Consider the following 23,411-nt stretch of genomic DNA (forward strand, 5'->3'; position numbering starts at 1 on the left):
TAAATAGTGATCTCTACGGAAGATAGAGGAGGGAGGGAGGAGGCTGCTGCTGTGGCTGCTGTGACAGAGAAGACTGCTAGAGGGCAGCGCTAGTGGTGCACCAGTGAGGAACAGTGCAGCGTTGGCAGTGCTGGAGAGAGCTGCATTGATGCTGGAGGAGGCTGCAGCAATTAGGTGGAGAAATTTGTAGCGATTATGTGGAGAAATCTACAGCGATCAGGTGGAGAAATCTGCAATGATCAGGTGGGTTGCTGGGATGAGTTCTTTATTTGGTGGATGCTTTTAGCTCTTTGTAGCTAGAAGGTTGCTGAGGATCGATGGTGAAGAGATAGTGAGGCAGCGGGCTGTGATCGATGCAGATCATAGCCTGATAAAGATGATGCTACCGCCGTGGTGGTTTGAGAGGCACCAAGCAGTGAGAAAGAAGTCATTTAGCAGTGACTGAAGGCCACGGTTGGGACAGCAGCTAAGGCGTCACGAGCTATACACGCAGTAGTCCGGATCAGGGGCGACGCTCGGAGAGAGAGCGACTGACAGAGTCAGAGAAAGGAAGCCAGCAGGCGCTAGAGGATGTTGGGGTTAGAGACCACACCAAAGGTCTAGTAGTCATTGGAGGACACCGGCACAGTCGGTAGCAGTGGCGCAGGTGACCGACAAAGGGGACCGGCGAAAGGGAAAGAAGGGCCGGAAGGGGAGAAAGATGGGGAGGAAGATGCAGCGGAGGAAGGCTTCGGCAGTCCTCACCAGTCCTTCCGGCTTCCACACTAACACCCAGATAAGCAGCGGAAGGCTTCGGTAGAGCTGCCTACATCTGTAGGGGAGAGCTGGTCACAGGGAGAAGAAGAGGGAAGGAGTGGGCAGGGGTTGGAGAGGGATCCACCGTCGAGGGTGAGCAACCGGCCGCACCAATAAACAGGCCCTCATTGACACCGGGTGTGGTCACAATGTTGGCTCTGATACCATGCTAGAAGAGAATAGAAGACAGAAATTACTGAAGAAGTTGTTCTCGCATTGACATATCATCTCATATTTATACAGGTTAGGAGAGAGGATTTCTCTCAACAAAGTAGAGAAATTTCCTCATACAGTTAGAGAAATCTTATATGCTATTAACTGGGACTATAGAATCGTTGTCCGACGATGAGATATCATTAATCATCTAGTATTCCGTAAGCGGATCATTTAATGAACTCATTCTCTAATGAGAACTTGCATTATATTCATAGTGTCCCCACACAAGCAGCTATGAGACCAGCTATCTCCATCATATATATATGTATATAGCATATTGGTCTATCCGATTATCTCGATGTCCTTCTCGAGTATCCTATGACTAAGAATATTTAGAATTTATATTTAAAGATAAATTAGTCTCATTATCATGATTGTAGATCCAATTTCTATTGCATAGATTTAAGAATATTATAATATATATATTCATCTAATATAAAGTGAGAAAATATTTCTATTACACATGTCATGATTGGCTTGAAAGGCACATGTAACTAACATATTCTTCATTGAATACTATTAAGAAAATATTTTCTTCATCCTTTTCTTCGCTATTATTTTTTTCATGATAATTTGTTTGATTTTTGTTCAAAGAGGCTTTTTCAAGATAACTATATTTTTTATAATAAGAGTGAGAGGAACATTTGGATTTTTATTTTTGTACTAATAATCTTTTTTAATATATCCATTTTTTTTTATGATAAAAACATTGACGGATTTCTTTGTTATCTTCATTTGATCGGCTTCATCCTCTACCATTTTGATCTCTCCCTTAAGATTTGGTTTCTGAATTTTTTTTTTATTCTTCTTATTATCTGTCTTCATTTAAAGATCATGTTCTAAAGTTTCATTTGAAGATCTATTTACTTTTTGTTCATGAACTAAGAGGAAGTTCATTAATTCATCAATTATCTATAATGTACTTATATCTTTAGCTTTTTCTATAGTGGTAGAAATCATATCAAATTTTGGAGATAAAACTCCGTAAAATCTTTTATACTATAATTTGATCATTTAGGTTTTCACCACAAGATATTATATGATTTATAATAGAAGAATTTTTTAAGAAAAATATCAATCATAGATTTAGAATCTTTCATCATTAGAGTTTCGAATTCATGTCGAATAATTTGAAGCTTTGAAATTTTTACATTGTCTACGCCTCCAAACACACTTTTTAATATTTTCTAAGCTTTTGTTGATATTGATGTCATCATGATTCGGGGAAATATGGATCATCTATTGCTTGTTGCATGTAGAGGGCTCTTGCATCTTTTTGTATATTCTCATTCATCTGATTTTTTTTATCTTTAATAATATTAGGATCCTGTAAATTATACTTAACAAAACTATTTTCTACTAAATTTTATAATCCTTGTGAGATAAATAAAGTTTTCATCTTAACAACTCAAAATTGATAATTTTCACCTTGAAGATAAGAAGATGTTGATTATGAATATTACTTCTTCTTTTTTTTTACATTTACTTGTTCTTGGAACTGATGCCATAATGTTGACTTTTCTACAAAATTTAAAGGAGAAAGGGAAGGGAATAATAAAAAAAACTATGAGTACTTGCAATGACAGTTCTTTTCAATTGATCCAAAAACACTTATTTATATTAACTAAAAATAGAGTACAAGTTTTTTAAAACAATAAAAAGAATCTATCATATTTCAATAAATCTTTCACCCTTATCTATTTATTTAAATCTAAAACTTTTATCTTTTATGTTATCTAATCCTAATTATTTGAATTAATCTTAACAGCTACCCTTATTTGTCAACATTTCCTTCGGATTATTCTGCAAACGATACTCTTTGTATACATTTCCTTTTTTGAATACTAACATTAATCTGCAAATGAAAATGATAAGAGAGTTGTTGTGTAAGTGGGTGCGACAACACAACGTTTTCAAGCTACTATTTTGTGATTGTGTAATCTTACGAGAAATGCATGTTCTTGGATTGCCTAACAACATGGGACGCATGCAAGATTTGATTTGCCGAACCACATAATTCTCATGTCTTTATTTAATTTTATTTTGTCTTTGTTTATTTTCTCCACTAAAGTCTCATGAGTTCGATTGTGCCCACTACATCTCTAAGGTTGCTTGACAAGATGCCCAAATAAAAAAGCATGAGAGTTGGAAACAGCAGATGAGTCTCAAGTATCGGCAGGAAAAAACAGTCGTATTAACACACATCAACAGTCAAAATCAAACACCCCTAAAAATCACTTGGACCTATTTTCGTATTTGATCATAGAAAATAATTTTGCAAAGCGTCAATCATGTCATCAATTTATGCAAAACATTTTTAGGATAATCGATAGCTTTTCACTTTGGCAGTGACAGTAAAAGATATTGTGAGATGAACTTAATTGTGTTCTGAGATGGGTTTAATCCAGTAAACTTCCAGGGAGGTCTTGTAAGGTTCATGAAAGTTGCATGTAAGTTCAATGCCATGCATGAAGACTCTGTAGGTCTGCCAGCCTCTGTGGTCTGCTGAGGCCAGTTAATTTCACAAGACATCACACCATGATTCTTCTCTAATGATCTTATATGCAGTTCACTTCACGCTGCACTACAACACCTCGTCAAGAAACAAGAGAGACAACCATTCGTTGGAACAAAGTGTTTATGACATCAAAAACCTCGAGATCTTATGACGGAACCAATGCAAGCATAACAACTATTTGATTGGATGACAGACTAAGAAGAAACACATGAATAATAAAGACAGGATGAGAAATCAGTGCAACAAACAAAGAGATGAAGGCGAACCAAAAGCAAGACATGTGCATTTTGTGGTTTGCAAGTTTCCATCTTCTTGTGCATTGGTTGACTTGCAATCAAACATCAAAACTTTTGTGGACATGGACTCCCAACATATCACATCCCGAGATGATAAAGCTCACGTTCCCCCAGGCCAAGAGGCATTACTCCACAACCCAGTAGTACTTAGTAATAGTAGATAAAAAGAGTTCATCTAAAGTTTGTGATTGTGAAATAGATTCCACTCTGGTCTTCTCAAACCTCGTGCTTAACAACGTAACATTTGTTTTACTCCCTGAGTTTGATACAGGACGGACGGTGAGGTATTCGAAGAGCCACCGCAACAAGAGAAAGGTTGTCAGGTGATGTGAGTGAGAGATGGGATCCAATGCATGCATGACGTTGGTCTCTATGGTAAAACCCTAAGAATTCATCACCCTAAACCCTATATCGAACCACTGTAGTTCCACAGCCCTTCGAGTGACCATTCCCACGAGCTACATGCCAAGTGGCAACCGTGCCAACCCTCCCCAGCTTTTATGGCTTTATGATTTGTTCTCTAGTGATCACACTCGTATGATGGCGTTTCTTCCGTGATGGAGTTTAATGTTGCTGTACATCGATGGGGACTAAGAACAATGTGACAGCCACGCCACCATTATTATTTTCCAGTACAAACCCATTATTTTATGAGAACTGCATCGGCTTTGTCTCTCACACTTCGTGTAAAGTGAAGCAAAGAACTGAGCAACACCCATATGTGTGTCCAGAAAATTAATGGTGCAAGTGATCTACATACATATCGATGCAAGGAAATAAATGTACATGAAGAAATAGAAAGCCACTTTGTGAGGCGGTAAGTGATGGGTGATTAGCTGTGAAATCGAAGATACTACATGCAAACATGTTCCACACTGATTTCTAAGATACTTGTTTGCTCGCTTATAGCTGTATCAGTCATGCAATATGCCACAGATTTCCAAGATACTTCTTCTTCTTGTCTATGATTCTTGGAAGATGAACTATATATTGTGTAAAACTTGCATACAAGTAGTGTGAAATATGATGAAGGCTCAGAAATGGGTTTGTAGTGCACAACTCCAGATATTATTGTATAATCTGAGAACAGCTATTGAGAGAGACATGAAATACATAAGAAGGTCATGGATTAATTGCATCTGCAAATTTGGCTATGCCTTCGATCATGCTTTGCAAGAAAGCTAAATTATTTCGAGCATTAAAATGGGCCAAAAAGAGGACAAAAAAAATCAAGTCGATGTGGTGAGATAGTAAACGAATCAAAACAAAGTGATGAGCATTATTCCTACTTTATATTCAGCCTGAGGCCACCACAAGAAGTCTTTTGATTAATCCACCTGAACATATAGATCGCTGCCAAGTTTGCGAGAAGATGTGCAAGAATCCAATTAACTCTCAAGATAAACTCCTACAGAGGACGAGAGCTTGGATGCTTTTCATCAAACAAAAGAAAGTAAGAACAAATAGCAAGAGGAGGAACAAACAGGGGTGCACTTTCACATGATCATCAAGGATTAATCTGACTGTGGTGGATCCAAAAAAAACTAGACAGCTTTCTTTTAACATCAAGAGGAGGAGAAAGAAAATAAAAGAAAAGAATGATAAGGTAATGATGAAACCCTTTCCAACATCCTGTCAGAAGAGAAAAAGGTAATAGAATACAGAATACAGGAGCTGTAGGTCGACGCATCATCAGGTTACGCCGATCTGTTTCTTCTCCCTCAGTGGATGAACGATAAGGAAACAACAAAACAAAGTTAGCAACAACAAAGCAAATAGTAGATCCGGCAGACCTCTGCATGGATCTCAGAACCTCATGATTACCGATCGAAGCAGTTCACTGTGACCGAGTTCGCCGAGACGGAAGCTATGGTTGAGGGGAATGAAGCCTGGTCCGAGATCTCCAAACATAAAAGAAGAGAAGAGAAGATAGACGATCTATCTATCTCAAGTTCTGCGGATGCCTCGACCCAGACAACATTCCCCTCAAAGGGAAAGCTTCCTCTTTCTTCTTCTTTCTCCTCCTGAAGTAGTCTCGGTGAGAGAGAGAGAGAGAGGGAGAGGATGGTTATGATAGCTGAAATGATTAGCAGAGAGAGAGAGAGAGAGCGAGAGAGATAGAGGGAGTACTTGGTGGTGTTTGGAAGGGAAAAGGAGAGCAGCTAAGACGTAATAAATTAAGCAGCAGGTGGACCAAATCTACAGCTGGGTTTCACAGCATGACCACGAGATTACAACGGCTCGAGTTCTCGGGATGTAGGAGGACATGGATCTGCCGTTTACCTTGATCATGAGACGGAAGAATGAGAGGCCAGAAACCCTAGACACGGAAGGGGGTGGAGGAACCTGGTGACATAGGTTTCACGCGGAATCTCTATCCATTGTTTGACTTCTCGTTCGGAGTCATATCATGAGACGATATATCATAGTGACCTGTTCACGATTGGTCCTTGAGTGCTCTCCTTAAGCTCGGATCAAGCTTCTGCTCCTAGAAACCAACCCAGTCAAGTTCGCTGCTCTGAACAACTCAACACAAACATGTATTGGATCTCCATCAGTGTCATTCCTTTTGGCCATCTCAATATTGCTTGCATTTAAACAACTTAGAGGACTGTCTAATCTAGTAAAACTGTAATAACAAATGATAATGTGGATAAGGTAAGAGAAATAGGGCATTTTTCCCTTCCCAGCACAATGTTAGTGTCTCATTAATGGATGAGGCAAGAGAGAGCGAGATAGAAAACAAGAACAAGAACCCAACATTTGACAGAGTAGTGACTGGTCGAATGGGACATCCACTTCCTATCCCTTAACTTCGTAATCCTAAACCTTTCAAGTAACTCGCAAAGATGACGCTCGATGTGAAGTATTCGATGTTCTTTCTTCACTATTTCCACGATTTCAGGGCCTGTGTGATACGTATGTGAAGCTGTTCCAAGTTGGCCAGTCAATGGAGAATGGTGTCATTAAGACGGTAGGTGGTGGAAAGTTATAGATGCTTGCGCTGCACATAAATAGCTGCTGCAGTAATTGACGCATGACGCTGCAATAAACCATGCAGCAAAGAAGAAGAGCCTCGACTTCAATGACCCTTAAGCGAATGATCGATATGCACAGGTAGGGTTGCACTTGGTTACTTTCGTCGGTGGGTGATCACTGTGACTTGTTTTGATGGGAAGTTTAGATGGCCATGTAACAGTGGAGAATAGCAGTCCGTTATAATCATCATGGGTGTCTTTTAGAATCCATCCATCATCAACAGGCCATCACAACCCGACAACACGCAAAGGTCAATTCCTTCCCTCTCCGGTCTGCGCCTATCAAACATCACTGCTATTTATATGTATACATATATGTATATACATGTAATATAGGAGTAGGACCGTAGGTAGGTAACAGTGTTGGGAAAAGGGGCGTCTCTGTTGTGTCTGGTGGTCTCTTTCCCACGTCTCGGAATCCAAAACCTGTAGACCAACTGTTCTTTGGAAACTGTTCAACCTGTCAAGTCGATGGAAACGGAGAAATGAATGAGTAATTTGTCCAAAAAAAATTTATTAATAAACTTTTACTAGATGATACCCATATTTGATTTTTAATTTTGACTAAAATATTTTTAATAATTTCATAAAAAATATAGTGATTATTCTTTTGATTAGGTTTGACTTTCTTTTTTAAAACTAAATTAATTTTTTAAGATAAATAAATTAAATTAATTCAATAAAATCTTTAATTAATTTAATTATATCTTGATTTTTTATTTTTTTTTCAGATTATCCTCATCTCCCTCCTCTCCTTCTGTCTCATCCTCCTTCTCCTTATGGTTTACTTAAAAATATATATATAATCGAATTATACTCAATCATATATTTAACACAAAAATATACTATTTCAAAAAATTAAACATCTTAAATTTATAAAAAAAATTAAACATATTACATCTCATCTTAATAATTTCAGAGAAGTTTAGATAAGTTTGATAAAAATTTAAAGAACTATACTCGATCACAAATTCATCCCAAAACTATATTATTTAAAAAATTAATTATCTTAAATTCATACAAAAAAAAGTAAAATTAAACATATTATCATCTTAGCCTAGTAATTTCGAAGAAGTTTAAAAGGATTTAATAAAAATTCAACGAGTTATACTCAATCATATATCTTATTTAAAAACTCATTTATCCTAACATCATAAAAAATAATAATAATATAAAATATCTTAGAATCATGATAGTTTTAGATAAATTTAAATTAATTTAATAAAAATACCTTGGTTATATTTAAATTACACTCAAGTTGTATTCGTTCACAGATTTAATAAAATTCGATCTAAATCAACCTGAATCGAATCATGATGGTCAGATTGGATCGAATCGATCTATAGATATGGGTCCGTGGCTTAAACCAATCAAATTCAAGAGCGTTATTAAAATTTAAAAAAGAAATATATCTAGGTAAAAATTAATTATGAAAGTATCATATGATAAAAGTTTAATATTATAGACTTTTTCTAATAAATTATTAAAAAAAACTTTGGAGAGTAGATGAGGGGATTATTATGGGTATATATATATATATCGGTAACTCGGCGCTTGCTTACCTGCCAGCCTGCTTTTAAATGCCTTCGTTGCAGAGATATGGTCGATATAATGCCGTCCATCAGATGCTGGGCTGGAGCCTGGAGTAGTGTGGTGTTCTGTCATGGGATTTTGAGCTTATAGAGCAAAAACGAGGCTTCTAAAGCAGAGAGAGAGAGAGAGAGAGAGAGAGATTTCGTAGTGTGGTGTTCACGTCGGCACGTCTCCTCTCATCTGCTACAGCTACAGGGTATGAGCAATGCTGCTATGACGTTTAGGATGTACTGGTCAGTGACTAATGGAGACGCGTCGATTCAGCATGTTGACTTTGTCAGGAACAGCGATGGGAGAGACTCGTGGGTGGACTGAACCCCATCATGTCAGTCATGGATTAGTCCAAAGTATCTTTCTGCGACTTTTATTGCTTGGGAATTTGTGTACGTTACAGACATCTGATAGCTGAGTAGGTGTTGGTGTGGCAATGGGATAGTGTGAGTCCGGAGACTTTCAAGTCTTTTGTCAAATGGGAGCCTAAATTGCAACACAATCTATATCAACAATTTATATCCCCTTCAGATATTATCACATGTACTGCTGATGAATGTCCTAAAGAGCCACTTTATTAATTAAAATTTTGATATTAAGATAATTATGTTTAATCAAACCAAGCTGAGAAAAAGATTAGCGAGAGAGTGGTATGTAATTACTAAACTCGGAGGAAAGATCCCAATGACGGTTCTATAAAAAAAGTACAGGCCCATAGAAAAGAAGAACAAGAACTACCCATGGACTGCTATGCTTTATACAGTACAAGAATATATAATTAAGAAAACAATTCCAGTGAAAACCAAGAACTGCCCCCAAAAGGAATATAATAAAATGGACAAACAGGAAAATAAGCAAACTGTAGGTTCCAATTCGGAGGAGTTCAAAAGAAGAAAGAAAAAAAAAATCATCACTCGCAGATGCTGCCAAAAGCACCACACTATATACACCAGGAACAAGTAAAGCGGTGGCTCCTAATGGAACTGACGCTTTGGGTCATGTCCTCGTTGACCTTTAACATTCTACTAGCACACAGCTTACCATATATTGGAAGAGAAATGGAGCACACTCCCGGTAGAAGCGCTGCTGATTTCAGAGTTTTTAACAGTCATTTACAATGTTGGGCAGGACGTCCTATCAGCCTGCATTGATCGGGAAGCAAGGAACACATAATTTGCCCTTTGACATGAAGAAGTTCCCCGTCGATACCACAGCCATTATGAGTGGTTAAGCCAGGCCTAATCTTCACGGACTTTACCTGCAATGTCATGATGCAATCAGTTCAACACTGAAGGGATAAACTGAATGCCAAGGATGAGTTGGTGATGCAAAACACAATATGCCATGCCCAGAAGCATGCCGGAACTTTATACTGAGCTACCAAGCAACACAAAATGAAGAGGGAAAAAGAAAATTGCACAACAAGAGCATGGAGCGGAGACCAACCACAACTCATGAATCAAAAGCTGAGATGAAATAAGGAAAAAACAGATTTGATGGGCATGCTTAACAACTCGTATAAAAGGAACAAGTCAGTATATTGTAAACAAAAAAGAGCAGGATAATGGGGCCAAGAAACAAGCTGGTGATATGGGTGACACACCTGAAATTGTCAACAGTATGTCAAAATTGGGAAATTTTTCTCATGCTTTTCTAGCATGCCAAAAAAGAGAATTGTTTCTCTTTTTTTTTAGTATTGATCACAATGAAACAAGATCAAAGTGGTGGAGCCAAGTACGCCAGAACCTAGAAAGAAATGTATAAAAAATAATGGAAACTGTTCGATCTACCTTTTTTTTCTTATGCATTACAGTGTTTCTCATGACTCCTAATGTTGTAGAAAACTGAATATACATTAAACAGATGGTGTTCGTCACAATTTGGTATTCTGGAGAAGTTCAAATATAAGAAAGATCATATAACTCTTGGTAACAATCATTTCCATTAGTGATATGAAAAGGTATCATCTTAATATTGGATAATTGGAATATCTAAAAGAACTAAATGTGATGCCACTGAGAAACGAAAACAAAAATAATGAAAGGAACTCAAAACACACTAACATTTGGGGTGGGGTGGGGGGGGAAGACGCATCCCATACCTTAACATAGTCCACATTAGGCAGAGATAGATGCCTACCAAACTGCAAGCAGATTAAAAATCTTAACAATCTCAATCTCCCACTTCCACCAACTAATAACAAGTCCAAACTGTTATCATCATGTACAGCTTTTGGAGCCACGACCTGAGAACTCAAACTCTGGACAGTTTTGCATGAATGGTTGCACACCAAAATGCCAAGAAATTTGCCTTTTTTAACAAACCACTTGTCCTCTAGACTTGGAACAGGTTCCAGCTTCATTCCTAGTTCTAAGTCGTCTGGTGGCCCTGGCAACTCAATAGGATTCTCACCTTCCCAGTTGGGCTCAGCATCCCACTTCGGCCCTGTATCCCACTTTGCTTCAGAGTCCCATACGGGTCCAGGATCAGACAGCGTTGATGATATATCTTCTTTATCATACAAAGAAGTGGCTCCCCTGGAACACCTGGAATCATTTGTGACAGTCAGGCCAGTCCAAGTTTTGTCTGTCCTTGACTTTGATCTGGTCCTTGGCCAGTTAAAATTAGCAGAAAGGTGAGGTTGGGGGTGAAGTACTTCATCTGGTTCAGACACCAAGGTATTCTTCCCTGAAGAGAGGCGCTTTAGTTTGGGATCAAGCCCTCGGACATAGTCAGATGGCTCATTGCTAGCAATTGTGCTGCCTGTAGTGCCCATGTCTCCACCAGACATTCTATTTGGAGACATAATCGAATCAATGCTGGATAAGCTGGAAGCCCTTGGGATTCCCTCTTTTCTCGACTCATGAATTATATCTGTATAAAGGTCTGACATAACAATTTTATCTTGATTTTCTAAAACTTTTTCCTTTGAGTTTCCCAACTCCTTTGATGTGGGAAGATACTCCAACTCAAAGCTGTATTTTGGCAAGCATAGGAATTTAAGAAATCCAGCCACAAAATAGCGTAGTGGACCAAATCGCTTCTGATATTTCTCAGACAGCTCCAGAACTGCAATTGTACCACAAAACCAAATCTTATACACAATAGCTTATAAGATGAACATGGCAGAAAATCTAAAATGAAAACTGCTGAGCAAACACGCTGTAGCAGAGAATTTAATCAACAGACGAGAGTTTTTTCATAATTCAGAGACAACTTCGGCACACTATAGCAAAAATTATGAGATATTTGCTAATCTATGTTATCAAGTTATAAAGTAGTCCAACTGATCATCGATGCTACATAGACATCCCTAAAAACATTTTTTTGACATTTACATGAAACGTTTCACAATCAGAATTTTTTAAAGTTCCCGAGTTAATTTTTCCACCTCCAGACATCAGGAAGCTTGGCAAATAAATTTCAAATAATTTACTAAAAGAAAGAGATATCATTAAGCACACAGAAAGACTTTGATCAAGATTTTTGAATGATAAGTGGACTTAAAAGCAAAAAAATCAATTTATGACATGTTAACAATGCAACCTAAGAACATAATTATATATAGTAATAAAAACTGAACAATCTAGAACAACTCCTGGTCTTATTAGAGAGGTAAGCAAAATATCAGAGGAAGCAACAAGGACCTTTAGGGGGATGGAACTGGCAGACGAGAATAAATATGAAGATTATGTACAAAATTATTTATGAGGAGAGAGTTACAGGGCCTTTTGCATAATGATATGACCCAGAGGTAAAACATGACCTCCTTACCCTTGGTGCATGTGAATGCACATATGATATACACATACAAGCAAACATCTACACCGTTCAGCTGACATCCAGAGAAAAACTGTCAGGCCAAATAATAAAATTCTACTCGGTTTTTGACAAGGGAATTTAGAGACAAGTTCAACGAAAGTCACCCTTAGGTCTTCATCAGAACCTATCTCTAATTTTTCTGAGATGCCCTGAGCAATGGGGAACAGAATAAACATCACACATGCTTAAAAGTCCCACTACATGTTTCATTATTAGTTTGGTAAATCATACACTAAACCCCTTAGGTCTTTATCAGAACCAATCTCTAATTTTTCTGAGATGCCCAGAGCAATCGAAACCAGAATAAGCATCACACGTGCTTAAAAGTACCAGTACATGCTTCATTATTAGTTTGGTAAATCATACATTAAACAGTCATGCGTACATATGCTTAAAAGCAAGGTTCGTCATACTGCAGCATCCCGCCAAGTACAGATAGTACATACTAGTCCTATAAGGGATCGGTACAGACGGTATATAGTGGCTTATCAATATGCCCCATCGTATTGTGTCGGTACATCAGTACAGTTCGATACATGCCGTACCAACAATCAGGCGGTACACTGATACGGATCGGTAAGACGAACCATGCTTAAAAGTCCCAGTGCATGCATTGAGAAGCTCACACATGCTTTAAAGTCCCAGTACATGCATTGAGAAGCTCAAAATAATTTTATCCTAGTGAACTAACCAAATTGGATTCAAACATGTACATATTGTTGCTAAAAGAACATTCTTCTACTGTAAGCTAACCTTCACCTTTTGGCTCCCAGTAAGTCTAAAGTAGAATGGTTAATTTATAATGGATTTTGGACTATTTATAATGGTAGCAGATAAAAGAATAAATGGAGTTTGGACTATTTATAGTGGTAGCAGATTAAAAAAAATAAAGATGCAATTGACAGAAAATACAGCACGCTAGATGTTAAGATCCACTTATTCAGGAGCAGCATTTCTGTCAATGGATCAGATATGAGTCAGGACTGATCCAGTTTATACAATATATGGATTAGTCTTTTGAGCGGGCAATCCAATAATAAACTCAGTTTAAATTTAATCAAATATGTATCCATCTTTTTATCTGAACATGGGACCAATATTGACGGTGTTAGATATCCTCTCACTTATACCTTATACTCGTTTAGTGCAGATGTGTCAAAAGACAAAACCAAATCAGGTTGCATCTGGTCAACCCAACACTGACCAAACTTCCAAGTGAAAATATTGCACTTCAGTGTAGGCATGCCTTGAATATTTTTGAAGTGGTGGTTAAAGATAAGTTGGTCCAATTGGGTATAGGTTGGCCTATCCATGTTGCAACCTTGTTCCTTCAAAAAGTAGAACCTTATTCAACACTGCTATTGTATCCAACAATCAGTAGATATATGCTGGTTTTACAAGGTTTTCTAAATCCAAAATACCTAAATGACTGAGAAAATGATTAACACCAAGATCACCATATATACCACAATTTAGAAGTTAATCCTAGGCACATGACAGTTTTAACCAAATTTTGCATCAACCTTTAATTAGAAGTTGCACAATATGGAGAACATAGTTTACCCGCATATGTACCAACATGGCATAACATTAGAGGATCACAATCCTGTGGAACAAATACAATAATAAAATCAAAAGCAGATTGGTAGACATAGACACGAATAAGCAACCCATATAAGCACGTCATTACCTAACTTCACGAGAATGAGTTTGACTGGGGCCAGCACCACAACATAGGTATGCCGATACTAAACTAACCAAATGATAAAGCTAATGGATTGCCCATCCAAATATTCATCGAATAACTATTCATTTATAGAAGAAAAAGTTTGTCAAGCTTTTCTAAGAGAACAACCTTTTTATTATCTAATATTGCATGATAAAAGGGGTATACTACAATGATAATCACATCTATGAGTGAACAAAATGAGTTGAAATCAAGTGAAGCTAAAGCCGACAAGCAGAAAAGATCAAATTACCATCACTGAGAAAACCAAAGTATGAAACAGTTGTCCCAAAATGGATAGCTCCAGTCTGAATCCATTCAACAGCAAAAACATCTGTAGCAGTAAGCCCCCCCTGTACTAAGAAAGTAACATTAAAGGCATGACAAGTAATGATATAAGAAATTAATATGAAGAAAGCTATTTTAGCAATAGCATTAGAAACTAGAAAATTAACATTGATCAAGTATCGTCTGTTCCAAAGCTGCAAAATGAGACTAGTCAGCAAGCCTTTCACCCAGTTATCTAAATTTATTTAGTGATCCTACTTCATTTATTAATTATAAAGGGATGAATTATTCACCATAGGCCTTTCTGTAAAATCTTACTATTAAACATTTTCCTACCGTACAGATCCAAGCTCTTATTCAAGTCATTTAATTGTGCACGTGATCATTTCACATAAACTGGCTCTCTCCAATTTTATTTACTCCATGGTTACTCTAAATGTTTCATATGTAATCCTAATATAAATGCACATTCACCAAGCATTTTTCACCAACACCATGCAATATGTGCTTTATTAGCTTCTTATTTCTTGATAATTTGATGTGCTTGTGAAATCATCATTAAGTTTGCCTATAACTTTTTTGTAAACTGCCTAAGTTACAATCACCAGGCAAGAAGCAAATGAAAAATTCACTTCCATCACCATGCTGGGACTCTGTAATCTGTTTTTTAAAATAAAAATAATAAAAACCACAATCTCCCTTGTGATAACTCTTTGGTTGAAAGCTCCACCTAAATGCATGGTCCATATTTATGTTTAATAACATGGCTGCTTAATTTATCATATTTGTTAAATTGGAATTATCACTCAAACTAATCTTGGACTGTGCAAAGTTTCAAATTTGTGACAAGTAGAAAACACTGAAGTAACAGCAATATAGTAGTATGAGATTGCATGCAACAGATAAATGATTGCAGCAAATCCTGGACATTAGAAGAAGAGAAAGAATGAAGTGCCAACAATAAAGTAAAAAAGATTGCAGAAATTTACAGATGGATGATCAAATGACAATCTATAGAACTGTGGCACAAATAGTAAATCTGTCTCTCCAAAAGCATAACTCTAAGTTGGAGATGGAGATACAAAACTAAGAGAGGCCCTCTTCATCCTTCATTTTTACAAGTTGGGGCAGACAAATAATATCATTAAAATTCCAGGATTTTAGTTATGGAAATAATATTTAAAGGTAAGACTGCATATGTTCACCCCTTCCGTATGCACCCCTCCCCAGACCCCATATTAGCAACAGCCTCATGCGTTAGGTACACTTTTTTTATTTTCAATTATCAAGATCCTATAAGTATGTTGTTAAAGAAAATCAATTATAGTTTTGATCCTTCGATAAGTGATGAGGAAAAGTTCCAAATTCAGAAGAAAAAGAAGAAATAACAGAGATTGATAAACAAAGATCATTCTGCGAAAATGTAGATCTTCTCAGATTTCTCAATCTTTTATCGTGATATTTTTCCTTCTTTTATAATTGTGAAAAAGATGAAAAATATTAAAATGAGAACAACAGAAAGATATAGATAAGCTCTATATTTCAATCAATTAACTGCATAAACCTGCATACATAGGACAGCTCTAAGATTTATGTGAAATAAATTATGGTCACTCAACTTGCATCAATATAGTGACATACTTCAGTTAAAAAAGGTTAGACATTAAAAGATTGGGAAGCAGAACAGAAACTCCGAAACTTGCCAGAGGATTGACAAGTTTTACTTGTTGTATATACATAAGTTAGTGCATAATTACCTTTACAATAGTCATTGCAGCAGATATAGGATCCCTAACCCCCAATATGGTCCAGACAAGCGAATTGTCTGAACCAGCAGGAATTATACCGATTGGAACAGAAATCGCTTCCTTCTGATCATCTCTAATCAAAAGACCGTTGAGGACCTGGATCATCATATAACATAGTCATTAGAAAGTAACAAGTACATAATTCTTAGTTAAACTGACAAAATAACAGTGCAAAAAGGAATGGGCTATCAGCCACAAGCAGTAAGGATCAATGAGTCAAGTTGCCATTATTCTCAAATCCAGTAAAAGGAAAAGTGACCTTTGGGCATTTAATTTAATTGTCAACATGAGTCAACTCAGCAGGTCAACTCACATCAGATATAATAGGAATTGCACAGCTCAAAATGCATTAATCCCAAGTTATTACTATTAAGCTTATCAAGCCTTATACCATCATGAATTTCTGTGAAAATAAATTATCACATCTGTTTTATTGACAAATTATATAACATTACTTTTACATATTATTTTTACAAAATTTTCATCTTTTATATTTTACCTTTTATAAAAGAAGTTAGATATCACTTGGATATGAAGGAAAAAGAATCATCTAGCACATGTTATTTTTTATTTTCCAAAATTGACTTTCATATTTTTCTAAATTTCTGCTATAATTTTTTTAAAAACTTAATTTTATCAATCATATTGCCCCTGGCCAAACTTGATGCTGATATTGCAAATCTTTCTCATAGGATCACTTCTTTCAATGTATTGAACCAACTTTTGTTTCAGCAGACACTATTTTTGTGATCAAGTGACATTCTAGACTTCCAGAAGCTTAGCAATGTAGTTAAAAATCAGTAAAAAAGAATTACCAATGACTAAGTACCAATTAGTTGGTTGCCTTAAGGTGGATATGTTACCTCTTTTAACAAGTCGAACAAGAAATTAGAAACAAAAACATGCTAAACTTATGCTTGTAACCCACATAAACTATATCACACAGAAAGGTAAGAAGCTGATACATAATCACTGCCCAATTTCGTGAATAAACACATTTTTGGCTAATAGTTTAGATTGTAGTTCCATGCGCGTATATGGAAGGACATCCCATATAAAGGAAGCTCCTATATGACTTTGTTGTGGAAGTTATTCCTTCACTTTTTAGTTTACTTTGAAGAATCATTGTCTGATTTTCATCATTCATTTAGCAATGTAATCAACTCAAAAATTACCAAAAAAACATAAATGGCACCAAAAAACAAAAATGGTAGAAACAACTTACCTCATTCACAATTCCATCCCCACCAACACATATGATTCCTGGAACATTTTTACAGTAAGACCAGAAAATTGTAATTATATATCACAAAGTGAAGTCAATAATATAGTGCACCATACCTTCAGGGCAAGTGCTGAAATCAATAGTTGAAACAAGTTCTCTTGCATGACCAGCATATTTTGTTTTAACCACTTCCATTTTGAAACCTGCAAGCTGTCACCAGTTTTCTCTGTGAACAAGCAAACATAAACATTTACATAATAGGGTTACAGCAATTTCAATTTCAAGGTAAACCAAATTATGGCCCCATTATGATACCTAGTTTCAATTCATGAGGAAGTTATAACATAAATGGGCAAAGACAGTAAGTTAGCAGTATGTAGAAAACAGAGGAGCTTAACATATCAAAGTACAACAAGAATATTGACTCTTGTAATTACAAACTACTTCTGAAAGACTGACACTTTTCAAACATCCAATTACCTACAGATAAGATATTTCCCCTGCTGAAGATCGGACTACGATAGATATTTATCCTAAAGAATTAAAATCATATTGAGACAGAGAACATTACTTCAAAAAATATCATCAAGAAACTGCTGAATAAGCTGTTGTACTTCTTTCATACTATTGAAATGGCTGGTCTGAATAGTAAAAATTACATCTAAACAATTTACACAAGTACTGCAATCTTATCTCAGCATAAGCTCCTGCAACTGTTGCTAACTAATAATCCACTGCTCTCCAACGGCAAGTTTGCCAAATGAACAACTTCATGGTTTATCTGCTAGATGACATATACCATACAGAAAAAGCCTTGAATCTTGAAACAACCTAAACAATTCATGTAGATAATCATAGACGAAATCAAACACAATGCTGAAGAGAATATATTCAATGTACAAGACCAAACACACCTTGAAAATTGGTTCTACTTGGTTGTGGAATACTTTACTTGATCGACCATGCCCAGAACGAGGATTCAGTATCACAAGTAACCTCGGTGGACTTTTACATTTTATATATGGCAGGTCATACAAGGCCTCAGTGACCACAAGATTAGAGGTCTGCTTCTTGCTAGACATCATTGGATGAGGTAAGCGGTTTATGTAGCATTGCTGATCTGCAAAGCTCTGGACCCACTTAACGGCTTCCTCTGAACTAGATGCTATGAAGCGGAAGTCCTTTTGAGATCTTTGTGGTTTCATAAAACAAGAAAGTCCATATGACCTCCTCCTGACACTGTATGCATGAATAGTAAAATGACGAAAACAAGCACCATAGGAAATCTGCCAAAAGGTAAATAACAAAAATAAAAAGGTGAGTCTCAACAAAATAAGTCATATCAAAAGGTTCAGCAAAAAACAAGTGAATAAATTTGGGTTAGACTTACAGATATCACATCTTCAAGAGATAGCACGTGAGAACCCCAAATCAGGGCTTTGGTTGTAAGCTTTGCATCAATGCTATCAGAGTTTCCAGGTCCTGACCCTGTTTGCTCATCATCCCCTGTAGTTTTGGTTTTCTTATCTAGAACAAGCTTCCCAGAGAAAACTTCATATCCTAGCAAGCTAGACTTTTCATCTCCAATATCTAATCTATGCTCATGTACCTTTAGCTTTACAGGATCTTCACTGGTGCCATTGGCATCAATTTGCTCACAGGATTTTACCTTGCCTCTTGTTTCAGAAAAAACAACTGGAGACGTGTGCTGTACGGTTTCTGTCTGAGAATGTTTGCTACTCATACGATGAACATATTGATGCAGAAATCCTGCTGGTGAAGGAACATTTGGGTGCTCCAGGACTGACTTCAGCATCTTGCTTTGTAAGTAAAGTTTCAGGAATTGTGAGATCACAAATAGTGTAGGGACTCAGGACATGTGTTTAATATTGTACAACAGTAACAAAATCTGATATCATCATATGCTGCACCTGATATCACTTTACAAGCCTCATGTGAAAAATTCAGCATAACATCAAACCCTGCATAATTTGACAATAACCATTAACAAATAAGCATATGAATAATATAATCAGAGAACAGTTCTGAAGGGCTTGATGTGCACACAGTAAAATTTCAGATTCATATGCACACACATTTGGTTGCCGATGAAGAAGACTCTGTCAGACAAGGAAGATACATATTGGTTCGCATTAATAATAAATCACGTAATGAGCTTCTGCCATATTACTCGATATGTCACATCCTATCTGTGATTCATCACAGTGGCATAGGTTTGCCAAATATAAGACAACAGTGAGAGGAAGATTATGAATTCAAGGATATTAGCAGTTAGCAAACAGAGCTGTCTTTGATATCTATAGACATTTTGCACTAGTTGATATTCTTGGTGTCTCCGCTTATCTGAACCTTTGTCTATATTCCATTCATCAGCGTCTGCATGCGAGGATCAATGGATTCTATAATGCATAATACTGCATCTAAGATGTTCCCATATATGGATGCACCAAGTGTGCAGTTGAATCAGAGTTCGCCGTACTGACCTATTACCACTCGGTATGGGCAGTACTTGCCGGTCTGACAAGGAACCAGTATGCGGACCGCCCTCTACTGGGCGGTACCATAACCTAACCCTGTATCGAACAATACGGGGTCTGTACCAGGTGATAATGATCGAAATCCGACCGTTACTAATCTGTACCAATTGATAACAGTCGGATTTCGACTGTTACTGATCAAGGGCTGAGATCGCGCTATTTTAAATAGTGAAATTGATCATTTGAACCATAGAAAAGGGTTTTTAAACCCTTTCCTCCCTCCTCTTTCAGCTCATATCACTCTCTTAATCTCTTCAACTCTCTCAAACTCATTCTCACTCACATCTCTCTCTCATTTTCACATTTTCACTCTCCTAAACTTAACAAAGCTACGAATTGTGGATTGGATCAAATTTGGGAGGATTAAGAGGAAGATCCCCCTCAGTCAGAATGTGGTGGAAGAAGTCGAACAACATCGAGTCAGACTACTCGAGGAACTAGAGACACCTAACTGTCACAATTGTCCGCCCAACATGCAAAGGCAAAGGCAAAGGCAAAAGAGAAGGCAGTAGCATCAGTCACACCGTTGGAAAAAAAAATAATCTAGTGCTCGAGGAACTAGATTATTTCGCTAAAATTATAGTAAATTTATATTTATTTCTAACTTAAAAACCCTACTCTAGTTTTTTTTTATTTTTCAGATTTTTTTGAAGCTATTTTTTTATTTTTTTGGGTATACCATTGGTACGCCTCAGTACATACCGTACCGACCATTGGTCGGTACACCAGTACGGATCGAAATTTTAAACCTTGAGTTGAATTAACATTTGCTTCTAGCAACCCTCGGAAGCAAGCATGTTTTATGCTAGCCATGTCATAATTGAAACCATAGAATGGTTTCTTCAAGATCTACACAAGTTCCTTAAAGATCTAGCAGGGTAGAAGGGCTACAATTATGATTTAAGAAGGCGACAACAACCACTAAGAACAACTTAAATAATCTTACACATTGTTATTCCAGGAGTCCAAACGATTTCATGAGGTTGTTCTTGATGCACAGCCCAAATCTGAGCACTTCAGGCTTGCTTTTTGCTGTACATAAAGACATATCATCCACAGGTCCCTCGCTCGAACGAAACAATATGAGAAAAACATTTTTGCCTTATAAACCTAGCAAATGCACCACAAATTGACTATAAGACTAGTTATTTTCATGAGATTATGCATCTAGAAATATGGAAAAAAATTCAAAGTTTTCAGGAGAAAATGCTTGCCTTGAAATAACTAATAGACTTTGCAGAATATCCTACTTGACAATGAACAAGATTCTCCAGTGCCTTCAAGCAAGCTACCTAAATAGTAGCTGGGGCATCCTGGTAGGAAAAGCTAGTAAACCAGAAAAGATTCCCTAATAATAAAAGTTCAAAGTCATCCAAACCTACCTTAACCTAACAAAAGATTTCTATTTTGCTATCCAAACAACTAATAAGAGAACTTATTATCAAAGAGGAAATAAATTGCAAGCAGCTCCTCTATGATTTCCACACGCCAACAAACGTGGTTGAACTCTTCGATTTCAGAAGTGATCAATACATATAATTTGCAAGGTCATTAAACCCGCCCTTTATATAGTGCCAAACATTCTAGCTGATTACAATCGCTCCAAAAAAATTCAAAAGTAAGATTCGATCATAACGCAAAACAACCGAACAGAATCAGACAAAGTGATCCAATCGATAACATCAATTACTTGTCCATGAACGAATCCAAATGCACAATCGCAGACGGATATCATTCCGAACAAGACATGCCAAGAATCAACAGGAACACAAGCAATTCCCATCGTGGGAACGAGCGACGGAGCCGCACCTGACACGGAGCTCCAATTCGTGAGGCGATCGCGCGAGATCTGTTGGGCGTGGCGTTCAAGAAGTCATCTGCCTTTTTATCCCAGATTCCGGATCAAATAAACAGCAAGGGAGGGAGGGAGGGAGGGAGAGACAGGAAGATAAAGACAGCGATCGGATCGATTCGCCCGACCCACCACCACGACCCTCGACGCGACGGAGCTGGAGAAGAACCCTAAGAACCGGCGTCAAACGAGCAAGAGAATCCCCTTTTTCCGAAGAGAAGAGGTGAAAGGAAAGGAATTAGGGGGACCAAAGAAGGAAGAAAACAAACAGGAGAGGTTTTCTACTATTTATAAGTAGTAGCGTATCCGACACGAAGCGGCGTTCCGGGGACATGTAGTAGAGAAAGGGACGACTTCGGTCTTTATTTCCCGCAGCTCTTTTTCTCCGTTCCCCCTCCTCCTCCGCCTCCTCCTCCTCCTCAATATTTATAGAAAGAGTTCACGATGAAGCCCCTCGCTCCTCCCGCTGGAAGCAACGATGACGAAGACGACGACGACGAGCTACAGCATGCGCCATGTAACGAAAGCTCTCTCTCGCGGTGCGTCCTTCCGGAGAGTCACGTCCGCTTCCACGAGAGGCCGTGGATCCGGTCACTGTAACCCGTAGCCAGGGAGGTTACTCCCGGGAATGCAACGGTGCGACGCCTTGGTGACTACTTGGTTACGGAGTCAAATTTGTTGGTTAAGGGAATCTTCCTTCAATTTTAAGATTACTATGATCTCACTAATTTTAATTTGAATAGTTAACCTAATTTGAATAAAATATTTATTTTGTAATGGTGTTAAAACTGGACTTTAAATTGGGACAATCATTGAGGGGTGGGTATAATAAGTAGGATGAACCATTTCATTGATTATGATGTGTATTCATTTGGCAATATGCTTCAGTGCAATACATATATTCCAACTATTGATATGACATTGGAGAGTGATGGTAGAGTAGAATTCATCTCTTAAAATACCAACTTGGAAGGATGATCCACTAGAAAATGAATAATCCAAAATATCATCCATCATGAACAACAGCTCACATAAGTCCAAAAAAAGATGTCATGGTCATTGAAAAACTAAGTTTCGAATGGATAGACATCATCATGATCATGATTGGAAATTCAATCCAATAAAAAAATGAATTCAATGATTTAAAACAGTACACCCATGGAAGCTTGAACAACCGATAACAAAGAAGGAAGTTGAAGAAGAAGGAGCAGAAGAAAACAAACCGAATAATAATAAAATGTTAAGAGTTTGTCAGCAAATATATTCCTTCTTTAATAAAATGCCAGATGGTAGCGGAAAGATTTTTCCAATAATATTAACAAAACTCAGGATTTTGTATATGCACAGTCATGTCCTAAATAAGTTGGAGCAAATTTTTAACAATAAATTAAAATAAATACTAATTTAGGCTTTGACTTGGATCATCAAGCATTCTCTATTCCCTAACCTCAAGATTACAAGGCCCCGGGATCACTTGAGCTAGATTGTGATAGCAATCTCAAGCATCCACGATAATTACTTTCATACCTTCATACATAAATACTATAAACACAAATATATATATATATATATATATATATATATATATATATATATATATATATATATAATCTTCGACATGAAGATTAAATTTTATACTAAAGGTTCAGGCATCATTGTTGAAGGATCTGTTAACATAGCAAAAT

General features: G+C 37.0%; 1 protein-coding gene across 4 annotated transcripts; it reads right to left on the minus strand.

The window, feature by feature from the left end:
* Nucleotides 1-9,083: 9,083 nt before the first annotated feature.
* On the minus strand, nt 9,084-22,398 carry LOC135610252 (sphingoid long-chain bases kinase 1-like). 4 transcript variants are annotated; one of them, XM_065104531.1, is made up of 11 exons: nt 21,684-22,398; nt 21,089-21,187; nt 20,821-20,984; nt 18,707-19,298; nt 18,231-18,602; nt 17,433-17,526; nt 17,317-17,354; nt 16,041-16,187; nt 14,249-14,348; nt 10,549-11,516; nt 9,084-9,705 (listed from the first exon to the last, which is right to left on the minus strand). In XM_065104531.1, exons 4-11 carry the CDS (start codon nt 19,130-19,132, stop codon nt 9,556-9,558), a joined length of 2,295 nt encoding a protein of 764 aa, XP_064960603.1. In that variant the 5' UTR covers nt 19,133-19,298; nt 20,821-20,984; nt 21,089-21,187; nt 21,684-22,398; the 3' UTR covers nt 9,084-9,555. The 4 variants fall into 4 exon arrangements, with proteins under 4 accessions (XP_064960603.1, XP_064960605.1, XP_064960604.1 ...); XM_065104533.1 differs by lacking the exon at nt 21,089-21,187 and having other exon boundaries at nt 20,821-20,906; XM_065104532.1 differs by lacking the exon at nt 21,089-21,187.
* Nucleotides 22,399-23,411: the final 1,013 nt, after the last annotated feature.

The sequence above is a fragment of the Musa acuminata genome, chromosome BXJ2-4, assembly GCF_036884655.1.
Source record: "Musa acuminata AAA Group cultivar baxijiao chromosome BXJ2-4, Cavendish_Baxijiao_AAA, whole genome shotgun sequence".
Classification (NCBI taxonomy): domain Eukaryota; kingdom Viridiplantae; phylum Streptophyta; class Magnoliopsida; order Zingiberales; family Musaceae; genus Musa; species Musa acuminata.

Bases quoted from the DNA above. Each gene is read 5' to 3' on its own strand.
- LOC135610252 (XM_065104530.1), bottom strand. From the start codon at position 19,132: ATGCTGAAGTCAGTCCTGGAGCACCCAAATGTTCCTTCACCAGCAGGA. The intron at 17,527-18,230 runs GTGTGTTTGGTC...AACTGGTGACAG, and splicing joins AAGTAGAACCAATTTTCAAG to CTTGCAGGTTTCAAAATGGA. The intron at 16,188-17,316 runs GTAAGTTGTTTC...ATGATGATCCAG, and splicing joins GGGATGGAATTGTGAATGAG to GTCCTCAACGGTCTTTTGAT.